Below are 23,038 nucleotides of genomic sequence, written 5' to 3' on the forward strand. Positions count from 1 at the left end.
TTTGGATTATAAACATGACAAACTGTGACATCATTGCTTACGCAGAAATCCACCGAGCATCTACTGCGGTTGTTTTAGTGCAGTTTTAATACACACTCACACACAGTTGCTACGCATTAAGTAACCAAACTGAATTAATAACAGAACTCTTTACTTGTTCCGAACAAAACTAACTAGTGTGGTTGTCGCTGCCTTTCGAAACCGTATTAAGAGCAAAAGGTGAACTCGCAACCACATTTAGGCTGTGTGTGTGTGTACAAGGCCTAACAGGACGAAAGGTTAGCAAATGCTCTTCATTAATAATGGGGGGGTGGGGGGGGTGGGGGGTGCATACAGGAAGTTCTCAAATTAGGCTGTTGGTGTGTGTGCAGTTTTATCAGCCTCACTTGTAGGGAAAAAATTTGTTTGTAATATAAAATGTAATGTGCAAACTTAAACTGTTTGATCTGACTGTTGCAGCAAGGCTATGATTTACGATTGCATTTGTACACCTGTGAAGTTTTTTTTAAAGCATCTAAAATGAAGGGTTTACACATGATAACCAGACCAATTAGAGCATCAGCATTTGAAAAACTGGTTAACCACTATACAACATGTCTCATTTACATATATTAATTTCAGAGAAAATACACTCCAAAAAAAACAAATGATTCAATTTGCACCTTTGCTTAGAATATTTTGACACCACCAAAACTCTCATGCTGAAATGTCACACTGCAAAATAAAAAAGAGCACACTATGTTATGATCCAGATGATGTTGATTTAAGAACTGATGATTACAACAGTTTTTTTGTTGTTGTTGTTGTTGTTCTTTCCTATCATTGAAACATTAATTTACACATTGGTAATTGGAATATGTGAAGACTTACTGCATCAATGAGATTCACCGAAAAGTAAAATCCATGCATTATTGCTCTTACTGGTCCCTATAGGCTGGGTGAATTTACTACCCCTGCCAATGCAGCACTAATTACAACTTCAGTGGCACAATGGTATTCATGTATTGCATGCCAAGAAGTTTTCCAGGATACACATACACGACCCTCTGAACAGCTTCTTACTTCTAGCTCTGTGTTTCTGCAAGGACTTTTAACTGAAACTTTTAACAGTCTATAAAAAAATCTGCAATTGCACGTGCTTGTATTCCTGCCATTATAAGGGTGAATACAGATTTTGAAATCCATCTGACAAGTGGTTCACAAGTTACACAGATCATAGAAACATTCAAATAAGAAAACATAAAAAAAGAATTTGCAATTCAAGTGCTTGAACAAAAAAAAAAGAAATTTAACACAATGTTTGATTTCTAATAAACATAGAGAAAGTGTGAAGCTATTAATCCTCTATGCCAATGTTATTTATTTAATTTAAACTATGGCTATGTTGATAAGAATTTGAACTCCACACAGGAATATTAAAGAAAACACAGAAAATTAAGAAAAAATATTGTCTATAAAATAAGGAAAAATGCTATTGTGCTTCATATATTATCTTAAACTTTGTTCACTTAAAATATGTGGTGGTGGGATAAAATAATGCAATAAATAGGCAATAATATCTTAATTGAAATCAACTTCTTGTCTAAATGCAACACAAACGGCTTTTTCTGCAAATATGAAGTCCCATTTTCTGTAGTATACAGACAAGACAAGGACCCTCATGCCAAAGTAGTATTTGATCTTCTCCTGTTAGTTTACTTTTTCATTATAAAATGAAGAAACTGCACGTTAATGTTGACTAAAGCAAGAACCCTGGGCTCCCCGCTAAACCCCAGGCAGTATTCACAGATATTAAGAAAAGGTTTCAGACAGCAGGCTTTCTGTCTCTTTCTCTCTGTAGTTCAGCTGTGTCTCCCAGTGCTGCCATCACTTTATTATAATAGGTCATCATCAGGACAGACTCAGAATCTAACAAAACTTAGACTTGATAAAACTGGGGTATCTAAAGCATCACAGGTTCAGATACATGATTTATCTTCTAACCAGGATGAGCACCCATTGAGATTTGCAACCTGCTTCCAAGAAGTTCCTGGAAAACAGCATCAGCAGCATTTAATTACACTAAGTTTGACGCACACAGTAGTCCACTTAGTAATATCGTACATTATTTAAGTCTTGACTATGATTAATCCAATACAGCCGAATGTACTTACATGTTATTTGGGTGACAGGTTCTTGAAACAAAGTTTGACTATTGAAAACACCTGCTTTGCAAACTGTCTATCAGATGTTTTATCCTGTGCACACAGAAAGGCTTCCATCTCCTGTCTAAGTCACTGGTTATGATCCAGTGAGAGCTTCTGCCAAATACACCATCAGCCAGAATTGCAAGTACCATAATATTATAAAAAAAAAAACAACAATAAAAAAAAAAAAATAATAATACTAGTCTGCAGAAAACAGTACATCAAAAACAAACTGTTAAGTGTCTCCCCGTTTATCTTTAAGTTTTGGAATGTTATTTCAAAACTACTCAACAATCACTGTTTGATAACAGATTGCAGATCTTACACACATATTTCACTGTATTAAACTAGAAGTAAAGTTAAATTCTGCACCAAAGCTTCCCAAATCAATATTTAAAGACATCTGATTAATTAATTAAAGCTTAAAGAAACCAACAACAGTCCAGGATTCTTATGAATATCTAACTTCACTTAAACAGACTTAATAAATACTTGATTAAATAACTAATGAGTTATTCATAGGGTCCACTGGTTAACTTAGGCAAAACTAAAATGTTAGTACAAAAAGTGGAAAACAAATTTCATGAATACTTTAGAATGGTATTCAAAATGTAGTATGTCTTGAACTTCTTAAATTAGGTGTGCTTAAGAGCTCAAATCAGTCAGCACGCATACATGCTCAACCCTACTGAGAACCCAGCGGTGAGGAATATTTGCGTACTTCTGGTAGAGTCGGCGCCTCTTTATCAGGACGCCTCGGGAGAAGTTAAATATATCCCGAATAAGTGGCTGTCCCAATTAAAACGAGAGGCATTTGAGAAGACCTTGTACAAACCACAAATGTAATAACCACCTGCCCACAAATCTCTCCCAAAAATGTTATACCCATCTACCAACAACTTTCAGTTACTATTTGTTACAAAAAAAAAAAAAAAAAAAAAAAAATTGTCACAATTAACAACGAGAGTATATACTTTAATAATTGGGTAGTCATTAATGGGGGTATGCAAATTGATTTCTTTTTTTTTTTGGTTTTTATCTTTATATCCAAAACCGGCACTAATGCATATTATTAATTATAAGTTAAACTGTTATTTAAGTACATAAATAAATATGTACTAAGTAATTCACAGATATTATCATGGATGCAACATTTGTGGGAGACATTATATACGTGAACAGGTGGTTATTACATTTGTGGGAGATATTACATTTGTGGTTTGTACAACCTTAATCACACTTTTTTGTTTCTAAATGAAAAGAAAAAGAATGAAATAACATCACATTATGATTAAATGTTGAATACAAACTTTAAAAGTATTTTTTTAATTATTATTATTATTCCTAAACTTAATTAATCCGTTTTTTATGTTTTCATGAAATGTTCTACATCAAATGCGATGTTTACACGCCGACTTTCTTTACAGTAGCAGCCTGAGAAACCACAGGAGTCTCGTGGTTTATGGAAGTCAGTGTAATCACGCACTCACTGTACTGTGCTAAGCAAACCTGTCTTGCTCTGAAAAGTGATCTCCGTTCATCATTTGAAAATACTGTATTCCAATTAAATTAAGTGACATCCCAATGAAACAACATAAATAGCATTGGGAAGAACCGTCTCACAGGGTTGTATCCCACTTAAGCAGAAATCCCGATTACCAGTATCCCAATTATGCGGCGCCGACCGTATATACAAATGTCTCTGTCTTAATCTTTGTTTTCAGGATCTTTAATTTTAAGAACAGCTATTGGTCACACTGAGTATTTCACAAGGTTTACTAAACACAGTCACATTTTACCCAAAATACCTCTGGCACTTTTTTTGGAACAAAAAAGTGTTTTCTTTTTTCTTTCATTTTAGCCAGGCAGGTTGATGAATATAACCGTAACAGTACTGATGCATGTCCCCGTTTCAGTGATGGCATACATGTGCAAGAAAATACAGTATTACCACCAGAGGCACCAAAAACTACATGGGTTTCAAAATTGTACTGTGAAATGTAATTAACCACTTATCATTTAGACATTCACCAGCTCAATACAATAATTATATATTTTAAGCAATTACAGCAGTACTTGTATCACCTATTTCCACCCACAGCACAGGAACTCTCTAATCGCATGTCACTTAAACTTTTTTTTTTTTCAATTAAGAAAGAAAGCCTGCCAACAGAGATCCAACTGTTAAGATCATTAACAACATTTCCACTATCTATCAACTGATGGGGTAAGAGGTAAAATGGCAGGCCCTCTCAGGAGTGGGGCTCTATCCTACTTAAGAGATGATTAGGGAGTATGCAGCAGTAGCTCTCATTAGTTGCTTAGCAATAGAAGGCTCCCTAAGATGTAAGAACAAGGAAACAAAGGGGAAAAGTATTACCTTGTAACTCAGTAAATGAATGATAATCTTTCTTGCTGAAGGGCAAGTTGTCCTAGCAATGAAGCGATGTTGAGGCATGCAGAGCATGTTGGATGTGTCATAAAACACCCTAAAGGATATCCATAACTTACCTCATAGGCTGTCTCTTGTATATACCATTAAAATTACCAAACATTTTCCATTGAAACAGAAATTCTGTAATTACTGACTCATTATGGAATGAAGTACTGTAACAGTGGTGATCTAGGAACACATCTGTGTCTTGGCCAAAAAGTTTTAAAGCCCAACTTTAAAAGGACTGCATTCTGACCACAATTAGTGTCCTTTTGAATACTTGTAGTACTGTAGAAAAAAAAAAAAAAAAAAAAAGTATTATCCCATAAAAATACTCACCGATATATTCAAAAACATAGACAACAAAGAAAGGAGTAACTAGGTCGTTTATGCCTTGCACATATCCGCTGGCTGGATGCCGTATTGCCCATATGAAGAGAATACGTTCAAAGATCTGAAAAAAAAAAACCCAAAAAATAGTTATTTCAAGCAAAAACAGAAACTATTACCAGCATTTTAAATGCAATAATACCATTACCTGTATATTAAATGTAAAATGTCAAAAATATGCGTGTACCAAATGGGGGGGGGGGGGGGGGGGGGGGGGGCATTTATACTGTATATTCATGGTTAAGATAATCTTTGTACATTCAAGGAATGTATATCTTCAGATGAAATAAATCGTGCATTTCACTATCAATTTTTCATGTTTGTTTTGCGTGTCTTCTTCCTTCTGTATATCAAGGATTTTGTTCAACTATAGCTTCTTTTTGCCTTTAAAGTGAGGCAAACACTTCACGAAAGAAAACGTCTACAAGATCTTTAATGTGTCACCTTGCTGTCAACTTTCTCAAATTGAGAGACTTGAAGTTCAACCTAAATCAAGCAGAGAAATGCATTACCGTTTTTAAAAGGAGTCAGTGTTTGACCATCTATCACATGATGGTTGCAGTCATGTATCTCATTTTAAAGAAACCCATCCTTCAAATTTTAAAAACACCACTGCAGAACTCTTTAAAAAATGCTAAGCTTAAACAAGACACGTATAATACCCACATCATTCTAACTGTGTACAATTTCATCATAAAACAAAGTCAAATTCATCATTCTCTGAGAAGACACCTTGTTAATGCATTTCTTTTCCTGAGAAACCTCTGAGGAATTCCAAAGGAGTCTAGCCCTAAGCTAATCAAACCAGTAGACCGAGATGCTGCACTGCTAAAATGATATTTGCGGAAAAGGTATAATTTAGACATTCCGTGTCAACACCCCCTGGACAATCTCTAAAAATTTTCCACAGGAAAGTGTGCAATTCCTCCAAATTTTAATTTCTTGGAATGATAGCTTTCTGTGGGCAATACATGACAGGTATCTTTGACCAGTGCTAAAATCAAATGATGCTGCTGCTGGTTCTATCTGCAGGCTACAATCTAATTTGCAACCTGACGTTAAGTAGATTTGTTTTTAAAAATGCCTATACATTGAATTCACAGTCCTGTTGTACCTTGAAGATTTCACTAAAAGTATGATTAATAATTAAAGAATAAAACTGATTTCAAATTTCTTGAAACACAGTCCCATTGGCAGGTGGAAAGGTGGCAATAGTGTCCTAACAGAGATAGTGACCTGAATAATTAGTGTTCCACTCAAAGCCAAAAGCCAATTTACATGGCCAAGCATTATATTGATTAAAAAAATCCCCCCAAAAAACATTCCTATGTGTCTGAATAATAAATAACTGTGAAACAGGCTGAATATTTGCAACAAGGTTAACAGCAGCTAAAGCCAGTTTTCACAGATGTTGGCAGACATGTTCTGACCTTTAAAGGCGATGCACCTCCCAGATCTTTACAGTTGTTTGGAGTTTACAACTTCTCATATTCAAAATACATTGGAAGGCAGCTTTGCCATGTTAATTTAATATGAAACTGCAACAGTAACAGTGGAGTAAACTGATGATGTTGTACAGATACAAGAGCAGACACTATTCAAAGGGATTTGTAATTTTAAAGCTTTAGTGTTGCCATTTTAATATTTTATAAACATTATTATTACTGCAAGTTCCTAAATAAAATCATTACCTACATATATAAGGCTGATATATACTGTAATGCTTGTATAGTGAAAACTCCATTAAAACAGTCACACTTTCAGAATCATTAGAATGCATTTGTTATTCTTTGGTATAAAAGGAAAAATGAAACCCACAGCTAAGGCATTATTTGCTGTAGGCTATTATGCCTCATTAAACTTGGTCTCATGTAGTGTAGAAACACAAATATTACTGTTTTTAGCGCAGCACCCAAGTGTGATATTGATATCAGTGCATTTGTCAGTAGTCACAGTCTGCTGAATGAGTTGAAATATTTGCGTGATAATCATATCCAGGAACCTAGAAACTAAATAAATACATGTCCCGAAGTGTTACAAGGACAGAAATTCATAGCACTGAATTCAGAAAGAAAAAAAATCACATCACTGTCTTCTGACATGCTTTCCCATGTATTTCCACAAAGAGCAGCAAAGAACAAGAAATTAAATGCATTTTGCAAACTGTCTATACAGAAATGTGATCCACCCTCAACTGATTGGATTTCTTTCTGATTGTTATGTTTTTTTTTTTTTTTTTTTTTTTAGATAAATATTTTATAGAAAAGGCATACGAGAAGTGCTTTCACTGCAAATCAGGATGTCATTTATTAATGATCATAATTAGGGATGTGATTTTGTCACGGTAAAAATATGTAAAAATTACAGCGGAGTCACTGCTAAAAACAGACAATTTAACGGAATTGTCAAGGCTCTAAAGATTTGAACTTAAACATATTTATTCATGTAATATACTGTAATATTATTGTATTTGTAAAAAATAAACATATATTTAATGTTTAACATGTATTTGATGTGTTTTCTTTTAACACACGCTTCAAGTCAAAAGTAAACACACAGAAATGTTTTTGGCTGTTTTTAAAAAAAAGTACCTTTTAAAAAAACAATCACTTGTGGGTAGCTTTGCTTTGACTCTTCTGTCCAGTTTGTCCCATACAAGTTTTATGGGATTGAGGTCTGGAGACTGAGCAGGCCAGGTCATTAGATTGAGTTCACTTTCCTTCTTTGTCAGATAGTTCTTGCACAACTTTGAGGTGTGTTTAGGGTCATTATCTTGCTGAAGAATGAAGGACTGTCCAACTAGCTGTAATTCTGATGGAATGGCATGCCTCTGAAGTATGCTATGATAGCCATGCTGGTTGAGCTTGCCATGGACTTGGAGAAGATCACCAACTCTGTCACCAGCAAAGCAACCCCAGACCATGACACTGCCTCCTCCATGCTTGACATTGGGAACGACACATGCAGAACTCATGCGCTCACCCTCTCTGCGTCTTACAAATACTCGGCGGTTGGACCCAAATATTTCAAATTTTGACTCATCGGTCCATAAGACCGACTTCCAGTTTCTGTGTTTTTTGGCCCAGGCAAGTCTCTTCCTCTAATTCTTCCAGTTAGGCCAGCTTCACGCAAACTCCTCTGAACAGTTAATGTTGAAACATCTGTACTTCTAGTAGCATTTCGCTGAGCTTGTATTTCAGAGGTAGTTAATCGCCGGTTTCGCAGACTTGTGACTCCAATGAACTTGTTCTCCGATTCTGAGGTCACCCTTGGCCTGCCTGACCTCGTTCGGTCCTCATGAGTGCCAGTTTCTTCAAATCGTTTAATGGTCTTGGCCACAGCAGTTACAGACAAATGCAGAGTTCTTGCGGTTTGTCTTAAAAACTGACCTTCATGTCTTCGCTTAACTAAGCGTATGTTGCCATTTTCTGCTCCCTTACATTCAGGAATGACAAACTTGTGCCTATGCTACCTATATTTATAGTAATCATGGACCCTCACCTGTTAACAATAATTGGTGACAAAAGGTTAATTAGGTAACATGCTAGTTACATCAGAGAAAATCTAACAAAGACACTTTTATACTTAGGCCAGCGTTCTAACACCGTGTTATACACATTTCAGACTTTTAACTGACTTGAGCTTCAGACTGAAATCCCCCTGCTTTGGGTGACCATTTCATTGAAATTGACAAGATTTACATTTTCATTTAAAAATTAAATTTTTCAATGCAATTCACTTATGATTATCAGCTTATATAAGTACACGTATCATAAAATGAAATATTACGTGTTTATAGACAAGTTTATACAGTTAAAAGCATAGATAATCATGAAAAACCTGGTTTCCAGCAGGTGTACTCAAACTTTTGACTGGTACTATGTGTGTGTGTATATATATATATATCTCAAATGTCCATGTTTGTTCCGTTTGGCAGCACTTAAATGAAGATGATGGTACAAATTAAATGTTTGAGAGAACACCTGTAGCAAAATAAACAGATTTATTGATATTTAATATCGTGAACATCCAACACATCAGGAATTACTAGGGATCACAGTTTGGCACATGCTGAAAGCTGTGCTAATACCCCCTAGCAAGGGTCCTATTGTTTTAATATGTTTAAAAGACCAGGGGTTTATCACAATGTAATGGAATAAACCCTATAATATTAAATTTTACTTCAATAGATGTAAATCCTTAATAATATATTTTTTTATAATCATAAAATTTATTGGATCATTTATTAGAAACCAAACCTGGATAAAATGGGTTACATATATTAAACACACTGGCTGTATCTGATTTAACAAAGTTGTACCACTTTAGTAAATTGCTTTATAATTCCAGTCTTCAAGCAATTCACTTTTTGTGTTCTCACAATTTCAAGAAGAGACTAAATTGAAATACAAGCACATTCATGGCTGAATTAAATAACATGTTTAGGTCAGCCACTGTTCACTCTAATAGAAACCAAAAAGCTAGAAATCATTGAACAACCTGTTTTTTGTTGGGCTTTTTCAAATCAGGATTTTTATGCATTTCAATGTGAAAAATGCTTGCTGTAAATATAATTTATAAAAAAAAACAACCAAAAAAGCATCCTTTAAAATACAATCAAACCTGTATTAACAGACCTCTCAAGGGACAGTCTAATAGTGGCCTCTTAACACAGGTGGTCTCTTAAAAGAGGGCGCATAACTTATAAATTTTCTATTTGTCTCTGACACGCTTTCCTGTAATTAAGTCTGTCTTATATACACTGTAAAACCTAGATGATTTAATATGAACAAAAATAAGTGTAACATTTTAATAACATTCATTTAGATAATACATTTACAAAACAAATTACTTTACGAAAGTAATGAATGCGTGCCTGTCTCAGGTCACACAATTGTTTTTAAATTCCTTTGCAAATTTCAATGCCTCTGTCTGCCTTTCAGGTACGTGTTGATTCATTGCATCCTGAAACCAACGCCAGCACAAGCACACGATCTTTTTCGATTGCCGCGCGCATTGTTTTCATACTCTAATAAGTAAGTCTTAAGATGCTACATCCTAATTATGAGAACATTCTGTTAAATCAGTTAGAAAGGACAACACAACACAAAACGACACATTGGAAGCTACCAAGCTCCCAGGCAAGTGTGAGAACGAAATGCACGTTAAAGTAGCATCTGGGGGAAGTGATTAATGTCACTGATTGCTCTTGTGTTCAAATAATGAAACTGAAATAGAATCAGAAAGTCAATCAGGGCATCAAGGTAAAAAGATGCGACTGTTTAGTAATTAACAGTTTACTTAAGGTATTAATTGGCTCAAAACGGTCACGTGAATAAGAAAGAAAAAAAAAACTTCACACCCTAGTTCTTTCCATTTCAAAATGCTCTATCTGCGTCTTTGTAGAGACAGATTTTTCAGTAGTTTTTCTGGCACTTGTGTCTTTACAAGTTCAATAACTAATTCTAGGGAGGACCTTTGTTTCTTCACGTTTTCTCTCTTCCTTTACAAGAGAGCGCTGCTGTTTTATTGATTACGAATAAAAGGCTGCTAAACTGCTTACAGTATTCCTATGAATTTAGAATGTACTATTTAAAATCATATTTTTCTTATAACAACAGCCTTGTGTAAGGGTGCTTAATATTGGTTTGAGTCAGTTGCTGGGTAAGAGAATTGTGTTCGTTGATCGTGTTAGAGAAGTGGACGCTTAATACAGTAAAATAAAAGCAGAAATAACATTGGGAGGAATTTAAAGTGGTCACTTAGACAAGGTGGTCGTTAAATAATGGTGGTCACATGATCACAACATTATCAAAGATCTTCCCATCTGTCAATGGCAGTGTCTTAATAAAAAAATCACATTTAGGGATGTTACAAAATATATGAAAATTGGTCCGAATAAAATGAAAGGTTTACTTACAGTATAATATTCTTTAACAATATGCATATGCAAAAAATGCTGCAATGGTTTGGTGCCATGTGCCCATTAACTTCCAGTGCCACAACAAAATAGGGGACCTTACAAAGAAGTGTGTCTCTTTGGAGCACAATGTTGGGTGTTGAAACACTGCACCCTTGTGCATGAAAGGGGCCATCTACAGCGCAGCTACGGCCAAACATTTTGCATCACCTAGAATTTTAGGATTGAGACATACTTAAGAAAAAAATGTAACATTATTCAGCAAATTTCATTCGACATTATGAAGCAAAATTAGATAATTCTTTAGGGTAATGCAAACCTTTTGGCCATAGCTGTATACTGGACATAAAGAACAAACATATCAGCCTCTACACAGGTATTATAATTATTATTATTGCTATTTGCATTATTAAATTAACATATTTGAGAACTCAAAGAAATGTAAAGAGCATTTACATGTATGAAATATTTAGAGCATACCCTCTAATCTTATAACAATGAGAACTAAGAAATAACAATGTGACAACTATGTGACTTATGGACAAATAAACTATGAGAATTATGGACAAATACAAACAATGCTATCTCCTGCTTCACCTCAGTTCATAATTTAATAACTTAACACAGAACTATAACAAGCAGCAATATCCTGTGCAAGTTTGTAATGTGCATGTTCAAGTGTATGATTAGTTAGGAAACAGGATGTATCGACAGTTTCTGCACCTCATTAAACAGTGTTAATCTGTATTAATTTCCAATTCTCAAATTACCATGTGCCGCTGGTGACTGATAGACCAGCAGTGCATAAATGAGCAAAATAATGCTTTCTTTCAGCAGTGAAAGTATACAATAAAGGACTGTGGAACACCTAATTGTTAAATGTAGATCCCCGCCCCGCCCCCCCCAAGAAGAGTTAATTTAATTTCAAAAAATTTCAAAATCATTATGAGCACGTAATCTTCTCTAGACACTTTTTTTTTTTTTATAAAACTAAAATACTTAATACCTGTAAATTAAATGTTAAACCGCTAACATTTTTTACAATTCAGACTACAACCTTCACATAGGCATCCTACAATTAGTAATTGTATTTATGCATACAGCATATCTTCACAGTCACCATATGTCACACTCACATATACATATATATATATATATATATATATATATATATATATATGGAACTGACTCCAAGTTTGTGAACCCTTTAGGATTTTCATATATTTCAAACCTAAAATGTTATTAGATCTTAATCTAAGTCCTAATAATAGATAAAGAAAACCTGATTAAACAAATGACACAAAAACATAATACTTTTTCAACATTTATTTATCCACAAATGATTCAACATTCAATATCTATGTGTGAAAAAGTATGTGAACCTTTAGAATCAGTAACTGGTGGCAGCCCCTTGAACAGCAAGGACCAACTAAACATTTCCTGTAACTTGGTCAGTCTCTCACATCGGTTTTGAGGAATTTTTGCCCATTCTTCCTTACAGAACTGCGTCAACTCAGTGACATTTGAGGACTTCCTTGCATGGACAGCTCGCTTCAGGTCCTGCCACAACATTTTGATGGGGTTTAGGTCCAGACTTTGACTAGGCCATTCTAAAACATGGACTTTTTCTTCTTCTGCAGCCATTCTTTTGTAGATCTGCTTGTATGTTTAGGATCATTGTGACCCTGCATGACCCACTTTCGGTTCAGCTTCAGCTCCAGCTCACAGACGGATGGCCTGACATTCTCATCTAGAATCTTCTGATATAATGCAGAATTCATGGTTGTGTCAATGATGGCAAGCCGTCCAGGTTCTGAGGCAATCGAGCAGCCCCAAACCATCACACTCCCACTACCATGCTTGACGGTTGGGATGAGGTTCTTCTGTTCGAACGCTGTGTTTGATTTTCACCAAACAAAGTTTCTCATTGAGGCCAGAAAGTTCTACCTTTGACTCGTTTGTCCAGAGAACATTGTTCCAGAAGTCTTGTGGATCATCTATGTGCTCTTTGGCGAACTACAGACGGGCAGCAATGTTCTTTTTAGACAGCAGTGATTTCCTCCTGGCTATCCTCCCATGAACACCATTCTTGTTCAGTCTTTTTCTGTTAGTCAAGTCATGAACACTCACATTAGCCAACGCAAGAGTAGCCTGCAGATCCTTGGATGTTACTCTGGGGTTCTTTGTGACTTGCTTGATGATTTTCCAGTTTGTTCTTGGAGAGATTTTGGTAGGATGACCGTTCCTGGGTAGAGTGACTGTGGTCTTTCTCCATTTGTAGACTATCTGTCTGACAGTGGATTGATGGAGCCCCAAATCCTTAGCCCCAGGTCCTTTATTTTGATCGTGGCATAACGTGTTTCCACACACCTGTATGGTGAAGACCAAACTCACAAAGTTTCTGATCTTTATATTGGGTGGGGCCTCCCAAACTCACATCTGAAGATCTACCTAATTATTTAAACACCTGATTCTAATTATCTCCTTAATTGAGCTGATAAAACCAGGGGTTCACTTACTTTTTCACATACCCTGAATCTTAATTACTCATTGTTTGTCTAATTCATACATTATTTTGTTTGAAAAGACATGGAATTAGTTAATATAAACCCTACTGGATATTTAAGAAAAGACTGCTTAAGAAAAGACCTCCTTTGAACTTGGTTTTCTTTTAATGTATTTTAAGGACAGCTAGTGTTTGTCTGAATGTCTGAAGTCAAGCACTACTGGCCAATCAATTTGTTAATTCTCTCACCTCTTGCACAGAAGCTTGTTGAAAGAGCGGAATAAGAGGATTCGTTCTTGGAATGTCAATGTGAATCTGCGGATAAAAGAAAGAAAACAGAAGCACAGGCCAAATTATTATGGTTGGCACTGCCATTAAAGAAAATCGTTAGTTTTTTAATAAGGCTCCAAGCTGAGGGTTAAAGTCCACAAAATGCACCGTTCCATTTCAAAAGCAAAAGAGCAGAGGAACTAGTCATAACCATAAAAGTAGCCAAGCTTGCTGCTGTTTACTGGACTGTGTTAAAGTCACTGAATCTGGGCTTCACCAACGCAATCCTTCATGCTGACTTTCTTTTATTTATTTTTATTTTATTTTATTACACTATTCTCTGGTGTATAAAGACCTAAGGATTCTAAAGAATACTCTTAGGCACCATTAGAGTCTCCCAATGTTGTACTTGATCCAAGCCACTTCATAGTCCGATCTCTCTCGAGCGAGCCCACATGCTTTTCTAATGGTGTACACCTCATTATACTTACCCACAGTATACTAAACATAAACAGCAACTTACATAGAATTCAGAAAACTTTCACAGCCAGCATCGATGTGGAAGCTTCAGATTTTCTTTTTTCAGTTTGAAAACGACTCCTTAAAACATATGTCTATCAGATTACTTTTGTACATACCATTAACCAAACACCTTAACTGGTATGTAGCACTTAATATGACATACAGTATAATATAATAAATGTAATTTAGTAACTAAGGGCAGTGAATCAATTCTAAAATACCTACAGTCAATTTTGTTGTTTTTGTTTGTTTTTTTTTTTTTTTTTTTTTTTTTAAATATCTAAATTTATTCACTGATTTTCAAAATGGTATGAAGGCAACATCGCTGTGGATAGTTGGTGAAACTTGAACAGAAACTCACCCCTAGTTCAGCAAGCTCAGAGCCCATACAGGCATGACTGTAAATATGGGATTGATATATGAGATAGTGTGAAGAGTTAATGTATTTTCAATCCTTTAATCCTTACCTCTGTAAACTTTTGGTTGTAGTATTAAACTCTCAGGGCTCATACAGGGAATATCTATATGAATCTGATAGTTCAGAAAAACAGTAAACATTTACTTTAGTGAAGCCGTTGTTTAATGTAATTAAAATAGCTATAAAATTATGTGTGTAAGTTGCAGAAATAACAACAACTATGTAATTTACTGTAAACTACAAATATAAGCCCAATATAATAATGTAATATAACTGCATTTGTGTTTCAAATGGCAGTTTAATTAAATGTTTGGGTACTGTATTTACAGTAGGTGGTTTTTAGATAATCATTAAATGTTTACTTACCGTAATATTCCGATTATAACACTTGGTGTATTTTATTTTTTTTTTTAAATGGCACACAGTATTTATTTTTATTTTTTTTTAAATATACTTAACTAACCCATATATATTTTTGCTCACAGATTAAAACACATTGCAAAAATAAATCAATCAAATTTACATTTTCATTGACAAAACTAAAATTAGCCATGTCCACTGAATTCAGACATGGTCCTTGACCATCTCCTGATTAGATACACATGATTAAGACTGTATTTTTTTCACTGTAAAAATGGCTTATTTCACAGCATTTCATAGTCTAAAAATAGGCATTTCAATATTTCACAATTGAACATAATATGTATTAAAGCAGAATAAATGTCATTCATAATTGATCATTTTCTCTAGTTACTATTCAACAAATGCTCTCAAATAACTAAATGCTAATACTAAAAAACAGTAAATGCTAAATTCTAGAATATTTAGTTTTTTAATGTCCACCTTTTAAAGACTATTTTATTTTCGCTATCAGTGAATTGTCAAGCAAAATAAAAACAAAGAAATGTAAAAATAACAACACACGTGAAATGTCCCCTCCTTGACTGGACAGAGTTCTTTAGCAGAAATATGTCCGATCTTTGATGCAGCTGGTATCTTTTTCATTGAAGACATTTTAAAGAAATATTGGAACTTACATACATGGCATTGGGAACATTACACAGGAATTGTGAAATCAGTGATAACTGAAAAGAATACAGCCTTACATTGATGTATCCACATGTTTCTGGTTTCTTTTGTGTTTTTAAACAATAGTTCACAGTTTGGAACAATTTTGCAGGAGTATGGTGAAATTCAATTAGTATCATCCACGTAATCTCAAAATTCAACCAAGGCCAACTTAAAGTATTATAATCTACTGTACAGTGAATACAGTGGTGCATGGCACACTCAAAGCAAGTCTGACATACTCCATGTTTAAAACATGAGAATATGCATTGGCTCTAGAGCACACTAGCCTTGTCTTGCTAATTTTTTCTTCAGCTGGGAGGTAAAAAAAAAAAAGTAATAAAAATAGGCAATTGGGAAATCAAAAGTTTGGGAGTAAAAACTGGGAAAGTTAAAACAAAAACAGTAAAAAAAAAAAAAAAAAAAAAAAAAAAGACAAGAGAGATCAGTGGAACACAAGTGAAGATCACAAAGGAGTGGACAAACAGAACTGAAAAGGAAATAAAAAGATTAACTGAGATGTCTCATGCAAAAGGACAAAAAGATGTTATATTGGATCACCATGCTTTTCTTAGGGATAAGTTAATGACCTTTGCCTTTTTAATATATATTTGTGTATATCTTTAGATTCTGTTTTGTGTACAAATATATACATATATATATATATATATATATATATATATATATATATATATATATATATATATATATATATAGAGAGAGAGAGAGAGAGAGAGAGTAGACTAACAGTATTGCAAAATGCAGAACTAACTGTATTACCCAATTAATTATGATAATAACAGTACAACTTGGTACAGGAACTGTAACACTCACAATTACCTTAACTAATGTTTTCTTCTTGTTTTTTATAATTACTTTGAACATCATTTTGTGTTTCAGTCATCACATTCTGGTGACATTCTGCCCCCAGTGGATGTAACAAGTACATCCAGTGGGGGCAGAATGTTGCATGGAGACAGGCAAATGGTCACATTCTTTTGAGCAAATTCTTTGTATTTGTATTCCTAGAGTCTGGACAGCCATTTTAGTGTCTATTGGATGTGCAGAGGACATGTGTAAATACTGGTGCATATCTCGGTTGAAGGTCAGTCTCAATTGAACCTTCTTAAGTTTTACTATGGTATCTAAAAATTATATTTCTTGTCCATCGAAGGTCCACCTTAATATTAATGTGTATTTCATTTGCCATTGCATGAAACTGGAAAATAGTTTATACCTGTCTGTATGTATCCTGATGGTGTTCTTCATTTCTAGATTCATAGTATTGTTCAATGAAACCAAAATATTCTTGTCGTTTTCTCTGCAGAGTGCTTTCTCTTCGTTCCACATTTGCAGGAAGATAACCCTAAAAAAAAATACAAATGACACTAATAACAAAAATACATTCAAATTCTATTGAATGTTTGCCAAAATAAGTATGCAAAAGATGAATAACCAATTACACCTATCAGTGGCAACATTCCAATACATTAGAAACAGACCCGGGGCTAAACGAAAAGGAAAAACATTAAGCACACTGCACACAGTCAGATTCCTTCCGTAACTGGCTGTATTTTTACATGCACTTCACATTTAGAATATATAAATCATCAGATGTTTCCATTCCACAAAAAGTAAGCTTAGCAGGAGGTCTCCAACATCTCAGTATTAGCTTTTCCACTGCCAATGATGCATAATGGATTACTAAATTTACATGTAAAAGAAAGGGAGGTGACGGGGTGAAGACATCCTAACACCCAGAATTCTGGATTCATTCCAGGTATAACTGGATGCTTTATTAAATGGTGCTTAACATTTTGTGTCAGAGGCTTCAGCATAGCTCTAGAAGTATTCGCATAACTCCATCCACCACATGTACTGATCAGCAAATAAAAAGAAAGGGGTTCGTTCCATTATCCAATAGAACAGAAATTGTAAGGGGAGGGATGGAACTTCACCACCCATTTGTTTCTGAGGGCGGAAACATTTTGAGGAAGTGCGTGGAAACAAAACACATGACACAATGGATGTGGACTAAACTTCGCACCCTACGCAAAGTTTAGTGCACTACTTTGTCCGTTGGCCATCTTGTAGAGTGTCCCAATGGTCAGGAAGCACACCAAACCAAACATTAAATTCTGTGCTGGAAGAAATTCAAGCATGAATAACGGTGTACGTTATCAGCTAAAAATAAGAAAAACTGCCGATCGGCGATTGTGTTTTTTCTCCTTATAAAATCACTGCCATGCCGTTCCTGATTATCAGTGCGCCCTACATTTTATATATGTTTGAGTTGTTGATCAAATGTTTCAACCTTAACTTAATTTACATGAGCTTTGCTGCATATCATTTTGTTTATGTCCAGAAGAGATAATATGTACAGCAGTTATAAGGTTGAACTGGCTCTGAACAAAAAATTAGCAGCTGCTTTTTTTTTTTTATTCCCTACTAACATTTTAAATAAACATATTCACATTAAAAAACCACTATTTATTATAAAGTTTGAAGTAAATTTGAAGTAAATTACTGCTTTGATAATGGATGACCCCACTCCACATATGCAAGAAACAAATCAAGTCTTGTGCTACTATCTTTTTAAATGAACTACCGTGTCAGAGGTCTGGAAATATTGCTAAACCCAAGATGCTAACTTGAATAAACAAAAAAGAAAGGGTTTATGAATCCAATAATTAAATGTAATGTGTTTTTACAGGGCTTTTTTTGTTTTGTTTTGGTGGCATCGGGGGATATACTTTTTCCTCAAGAAACGCTACCAAAGAAAGACATATTGATAATTGATAAACAGGTCAAACAAAATCCTGCAATGCTTTTAAATGTCAACACTTTATCTGCACAAATGATTTATGGAAACTGGTAGTTCTGCAAAGGTGAGGCAAGTTCTTAATCTGGCAGAGAATTTGTAAGGCTCTTAGAATACTTAACAGGATGTCTGTACCATAAAAAGAAAGTCTTGTGATAATTAATCACCAAACTTACTGCCCATGTGTGCCCATTTTTTATTCTTTTTGCAGACAGATTCTACAAGATGTATGTTAGCTCTGCAGTCCCCTTTAAACCAGAAATCAGTGCTATTTGCATATGTCAGCCTAATTGATAATGTACTTTGTAAATTCAGATATCGGTCTAAGAAAATGCATAAGAAGAAAATGATTAAAATATCTACCTTTCTTGTACTTACTAATGCTGGTTAACTGTGTTTTGTTTTTTTGTTTATTTTGTTTTTTAAACATACCTAACTTTAAATGTAGGCGTTTAATTTAAATCAATACGCACTGTGTAGAAACATCAAACATATTCAAAGAAGAGCGAACGCCTTAATGCAATACATTTGAATGCATGCACCGTAGTTTATGTTGGGCAATTTGGTTCCTCAGCATTCTCTAATCAGATTGATCTTAAGTGTTTTTTATTTACAAGATTTGCCAGCAGACCTGACGCGTGTTGGAGACTGACGAGTGATTATTTGAGTTTATTTTAGATCACATGCTTCACATACTTCCTACGGTCATTGAGAAGCCGCAAACATACAGCCGTGTAGCAAAATCGTAACTCAATTTAAACATTCCAGCAACTTTGTTAAAAGGTTGTGTGTCAGTGGGAACTAAGTAACAGTTTTGTTTTATAACAAAATCACATTGTATTGTACACCCTCAGGTATAAAGTGAAAGTATTTTACAGTCTTTATATGCACTGGTGAACAAGGATGCAGTATGCAAAATGTGGAAAAATGAACAAGCAGAAGTGTGAATTTGTATTTTAAAAACGGAATTAGATTTACCACTGTTAACAACAACAGTTAGATCCACTAAAAGACAGCCCTGTAGATATCAGAACACAGACGTGTAGGGTACGCTTACAGCACAATAATAATAATAATAATAATAATAACTTCTAAAATGCTTTTAAAAATTAATAAAAGCAATAAGTATCATTATCAAAAATAAATTGTTTAATCTCAAACTTGTACATTGTTAATACAACAAACATGTTAAAATACACCAAGAGGTTTGTATCTGCCCTACTTTCAGCACACTTATTTTTCAAAACTTTAGTTAATGTAATAACTGCATTAAACAAACATGCATTACATGTAGGCCTACCTTAAATTACGTTTTATATTATTATTGTTTATTAATCATGAGAGTCACTTTCATCGCTGTCATTTATTAGCAGATAATTACACTCAAGCTCCTCCTCATCTTCCTCAGCTTCAATGGCAATGACAGAGACCAGGGGTTTATTTACAATATTTGCCTGCAGACCCGACAGGTATTACAGACAGGCGATTATTTGAGATATGGCAATTAGTTTAAGTTAGCTCAGGTGTAACCAATCGCCTTCAAAATCATACACCAAGTTAAGTGGCCTCCACCTATGTTAAATTGTAGCGATTCATATGATTTCAGGATACATTCAGCAGTTCCTCCAAGACTCAACCATGATCACCAATGTGCTTTCAAAAGGGACAAAGTTGTTGAAAGGTACAGATCAGGGGATGGGTATAAAAAAAAAAATATAAAAGATCTTGAATATCCCTTGGAGCACAGTCAAGGTGATTATTAAGAAGTGGAAGCTATATGGCACCACCAAGATCCTGCCTAGATCAGGCCATCCGTCCAAACTGGATGACCAAGCAAAAAGGAGACTGATCAGAGAGGCTACCAAGAGGCCAATGGCAACTTTGCAAGAGCTACAGGCTTTCATGGCCAAGACTGGTCAAAGTGTGCATGTGACAATAATATTCCAAGCACTCCACAAATCTTGCCTGTATGGTAGGGTGGCAAGAAGGAAACCATTACTCAAGAAAGCCCAACTTGAATCCTGTTTGAAGTATGCAAAAAAACACACAGGAGATTCTGTAGCCATGTGGCAAAAAGTTTTGTGGTCTGACAAAACTAAAATGGAACTTTTTAGCCTAAAATGGCACTTGTCAGGATAGAATGGAAAATGAATGGAGCAAAGTACAGAGAAGTCCTTGAGGAAAACCTGTTGCCCTCCGCAAGAAAGCTGAAACTGGGATGGAAGTTCACCTTTCAGCATGACATGACCCAAAGCACACAGCCAAAGCTACACTGGAGGGAGGGAGTGGCTAAGGAACAAAAAGTTAAATGTCCTTGAGTGGCCCAGTCAGAACCCTGCTCTAAATCCAATCGAAAATTTGTGGCATGACTTGAAGATTGCTGTTCATCAACTCTCCCCAAGGAACTTGACAGAGCTTGAACAGTTTTGTAAAAAAGGTCAAATATTGCCAAATCTAGGTGTGAAAAGTTGGTAGAGACCTATCCCAACAGACTCACAGCTGTAATTGCTGCCAAAGGTGCTTCCGCCAAGTATTCACTCAGGGGGGTGGAGACTTATCAAATTACGATCTTTCAGTGTTGTATTTTTAATATATTTTTTTTTTTTCTCAATAAAAACTTTTTTCCTTTTAACAGTGTGGAGTATGGTGTATAGATAAGTGGAAAAAAATCCTCAGTTAAATGCATGAAACTCTGAGGCACTGACACAACAAAATGTGAAAAAAGTTCAAGGGGGTGTAGACTTTCTATAATCCCTGTTAATACTCTCACTCTACTGATCAGCTTTTTGTTTTTGTGTTTTTCACACATTTTTTATCAAGTCATTCTCCCATCTGTTGAGCATGGGGATGTAATTTATCAAAGCAGCCCCTTCATCAGTGTTATATAGATTGGACACTTTGTTTAATTGTCTGTACACATTTGTCCTTCAGTTTAATATACCCAGCATTGCATTCTTCATAGACGGCAGCCTAAACAGATTACTCTTACAGCTCAAAAGATTATTGCAGGTTGGACTCTGTCTTTTGTGTCCTTGGTCCTACACGATTGCATGTGTAAGCTCTTTTCAACAAATGCTGCTATGAATACAATTAAAGATACAGGATGCAATTCTTAATCAAGCATGAAGTCAATGGTATTAGACTAGCAAGAAACCACTTAGAGTAGTTTTTTGATTATTTTATACCAGTACAATGACTATTTCTCACAGAAAACTTGCCTTTTCACTTCCTTTACAACGGCTGCCAATCGTAACACTAATAAAACTTCTACATTTTAGCATGTGTGTTGCAGGCCTTTGGGAAAAATAACCGTTTAGGAATAATAAAAATAAATGGTCCTACAAATTTGCAATGGTTTACTATTTGCCTGAATAGTATGTATTTGGACAGTTGTTTAGGTTCGAGAAGTGGCTCCCAAAATATCCACTAAAAATCTTCCAGAATATTATGTTTTGTTATTAGACAATAGTACACAAGAAAAATCCCCCAACAAAGCACTAGCCAATCTATGGTTAGCCTTGTTAACTTTACGGCCAATCGGAGTAAGAATTAAGAAAATCTACTCAGAGTCATTGTCAGTGCTGATGGCATTTGGTTGATGCGCGAAGACTCACTTGAGAAACTAACTAACCTGGACCCATGACTTATACCAACTGCAGTAAGAAAGGTGCCTATACTATTAAACTAAACTGTTTTATAACATGGATTTTCTAATTAATGTATTTCTTTATTTTACTTTACTGTTTTGTGAGCTTGTAAGCTATTCCATGGTACATTTTAACAAGTTAACCAAGAACGTCATGTTAAACGCAGGACCCAAGTAACGTAATTCCAGAGTCGGCATAAAACCTCAATGGCAGAAAAAGTGCTGTAGAGCTGATAAAGGAAAATGGAATCACACATTCCATTCAAAATGATATTTACAACTCGTAGGTTCCATACAACAGTACTTCACATAGTCCATTCAAAATGATATGCTTTCATTAAGCCAGTATAAAGGCACATATTTCTGAATGTGTCTAGTTTCCTTTCCAATGCAGAGACCAAACTTTCTGCTTTAGGAACAGCATGTCACTGTGTGATGGTTTACGAAGAGCAGATTGTCTGTATTACTCAACACTTTGAAGCGTTATGAAAAAATATGATTTACAAATGCTATTTGAAAAAGTGTTGTTTTGGAAAACTGCATTGCTGGAATGTGCCCGCAAAGTTTGAAAACTATTTGTTTGATGTCTGAGACAGTTTTCTAGTAAGTATAGATAAAATACTGCATTACTGGAAATAGAACAGGACCTGTATTCATGGTATTTAGAGATTTACATTGCAATAAGTTTCAGTGTAATAGCTACTGTTACTCAGTGTGACTAACAAATAATACTGTAGTTTTTAACCAGCCTTCCCCTTTACTGCTTTTTTCAGGCACTGTAGAAACAGATTTGTCATAGTGTTCATTCAAAATATGTAATTTGGCCTTGCTGAGCCCCCTGAAATGTACTTGCATGT

General features: G+C 35.0%; 1 protein-coding gene across 1 annotated transcript in view; it reads right to left on the reverse strand.

The window, feature by feature from the left end:
* Window positions 1–23,038, reverse strand: part of LOC121319753 (TBC1 domain family member 22B-like) — a 201,882-nt gene that overhangs the window by 136,872 nt on the left and 41,972 nt on the right. The window contains exons 6-8 of the mRNA XM_041257529.1: window positions 16,952–17,080; window positions 13,686–13,751; window positions 4,960–5,074 (exon numbers count right to left, since the gene is read on the reverse strand). Of these exons, the coding sequence (XP_041113463.1) occupies window positions 4,960–5,074; window positions 13,686–13,751; window positions 16,952–17,080 (310 nt within the window). The remainder of the gene's footprint in view (window positions 1–4,959; window positions 5,075–13,685; window positions 13,752–16,951; window positions 17,081–23,038) is intronic.

The sequence above is a fragment of the Polyodon spathula genome, chromosome 8, assembly GCF_017654505.1.
Source record: "Polyodon spathula isolate WHYD16114869_AA chromosome 8, ASM1765450v1, whole genome shotgun sequence".
Lineage (NCBI taxonomy): Eukaryota > Metazoa > Chordata > Actinopteri > Acipenseriformes > Polyodontidae > Polyodon > Polyodon spathula.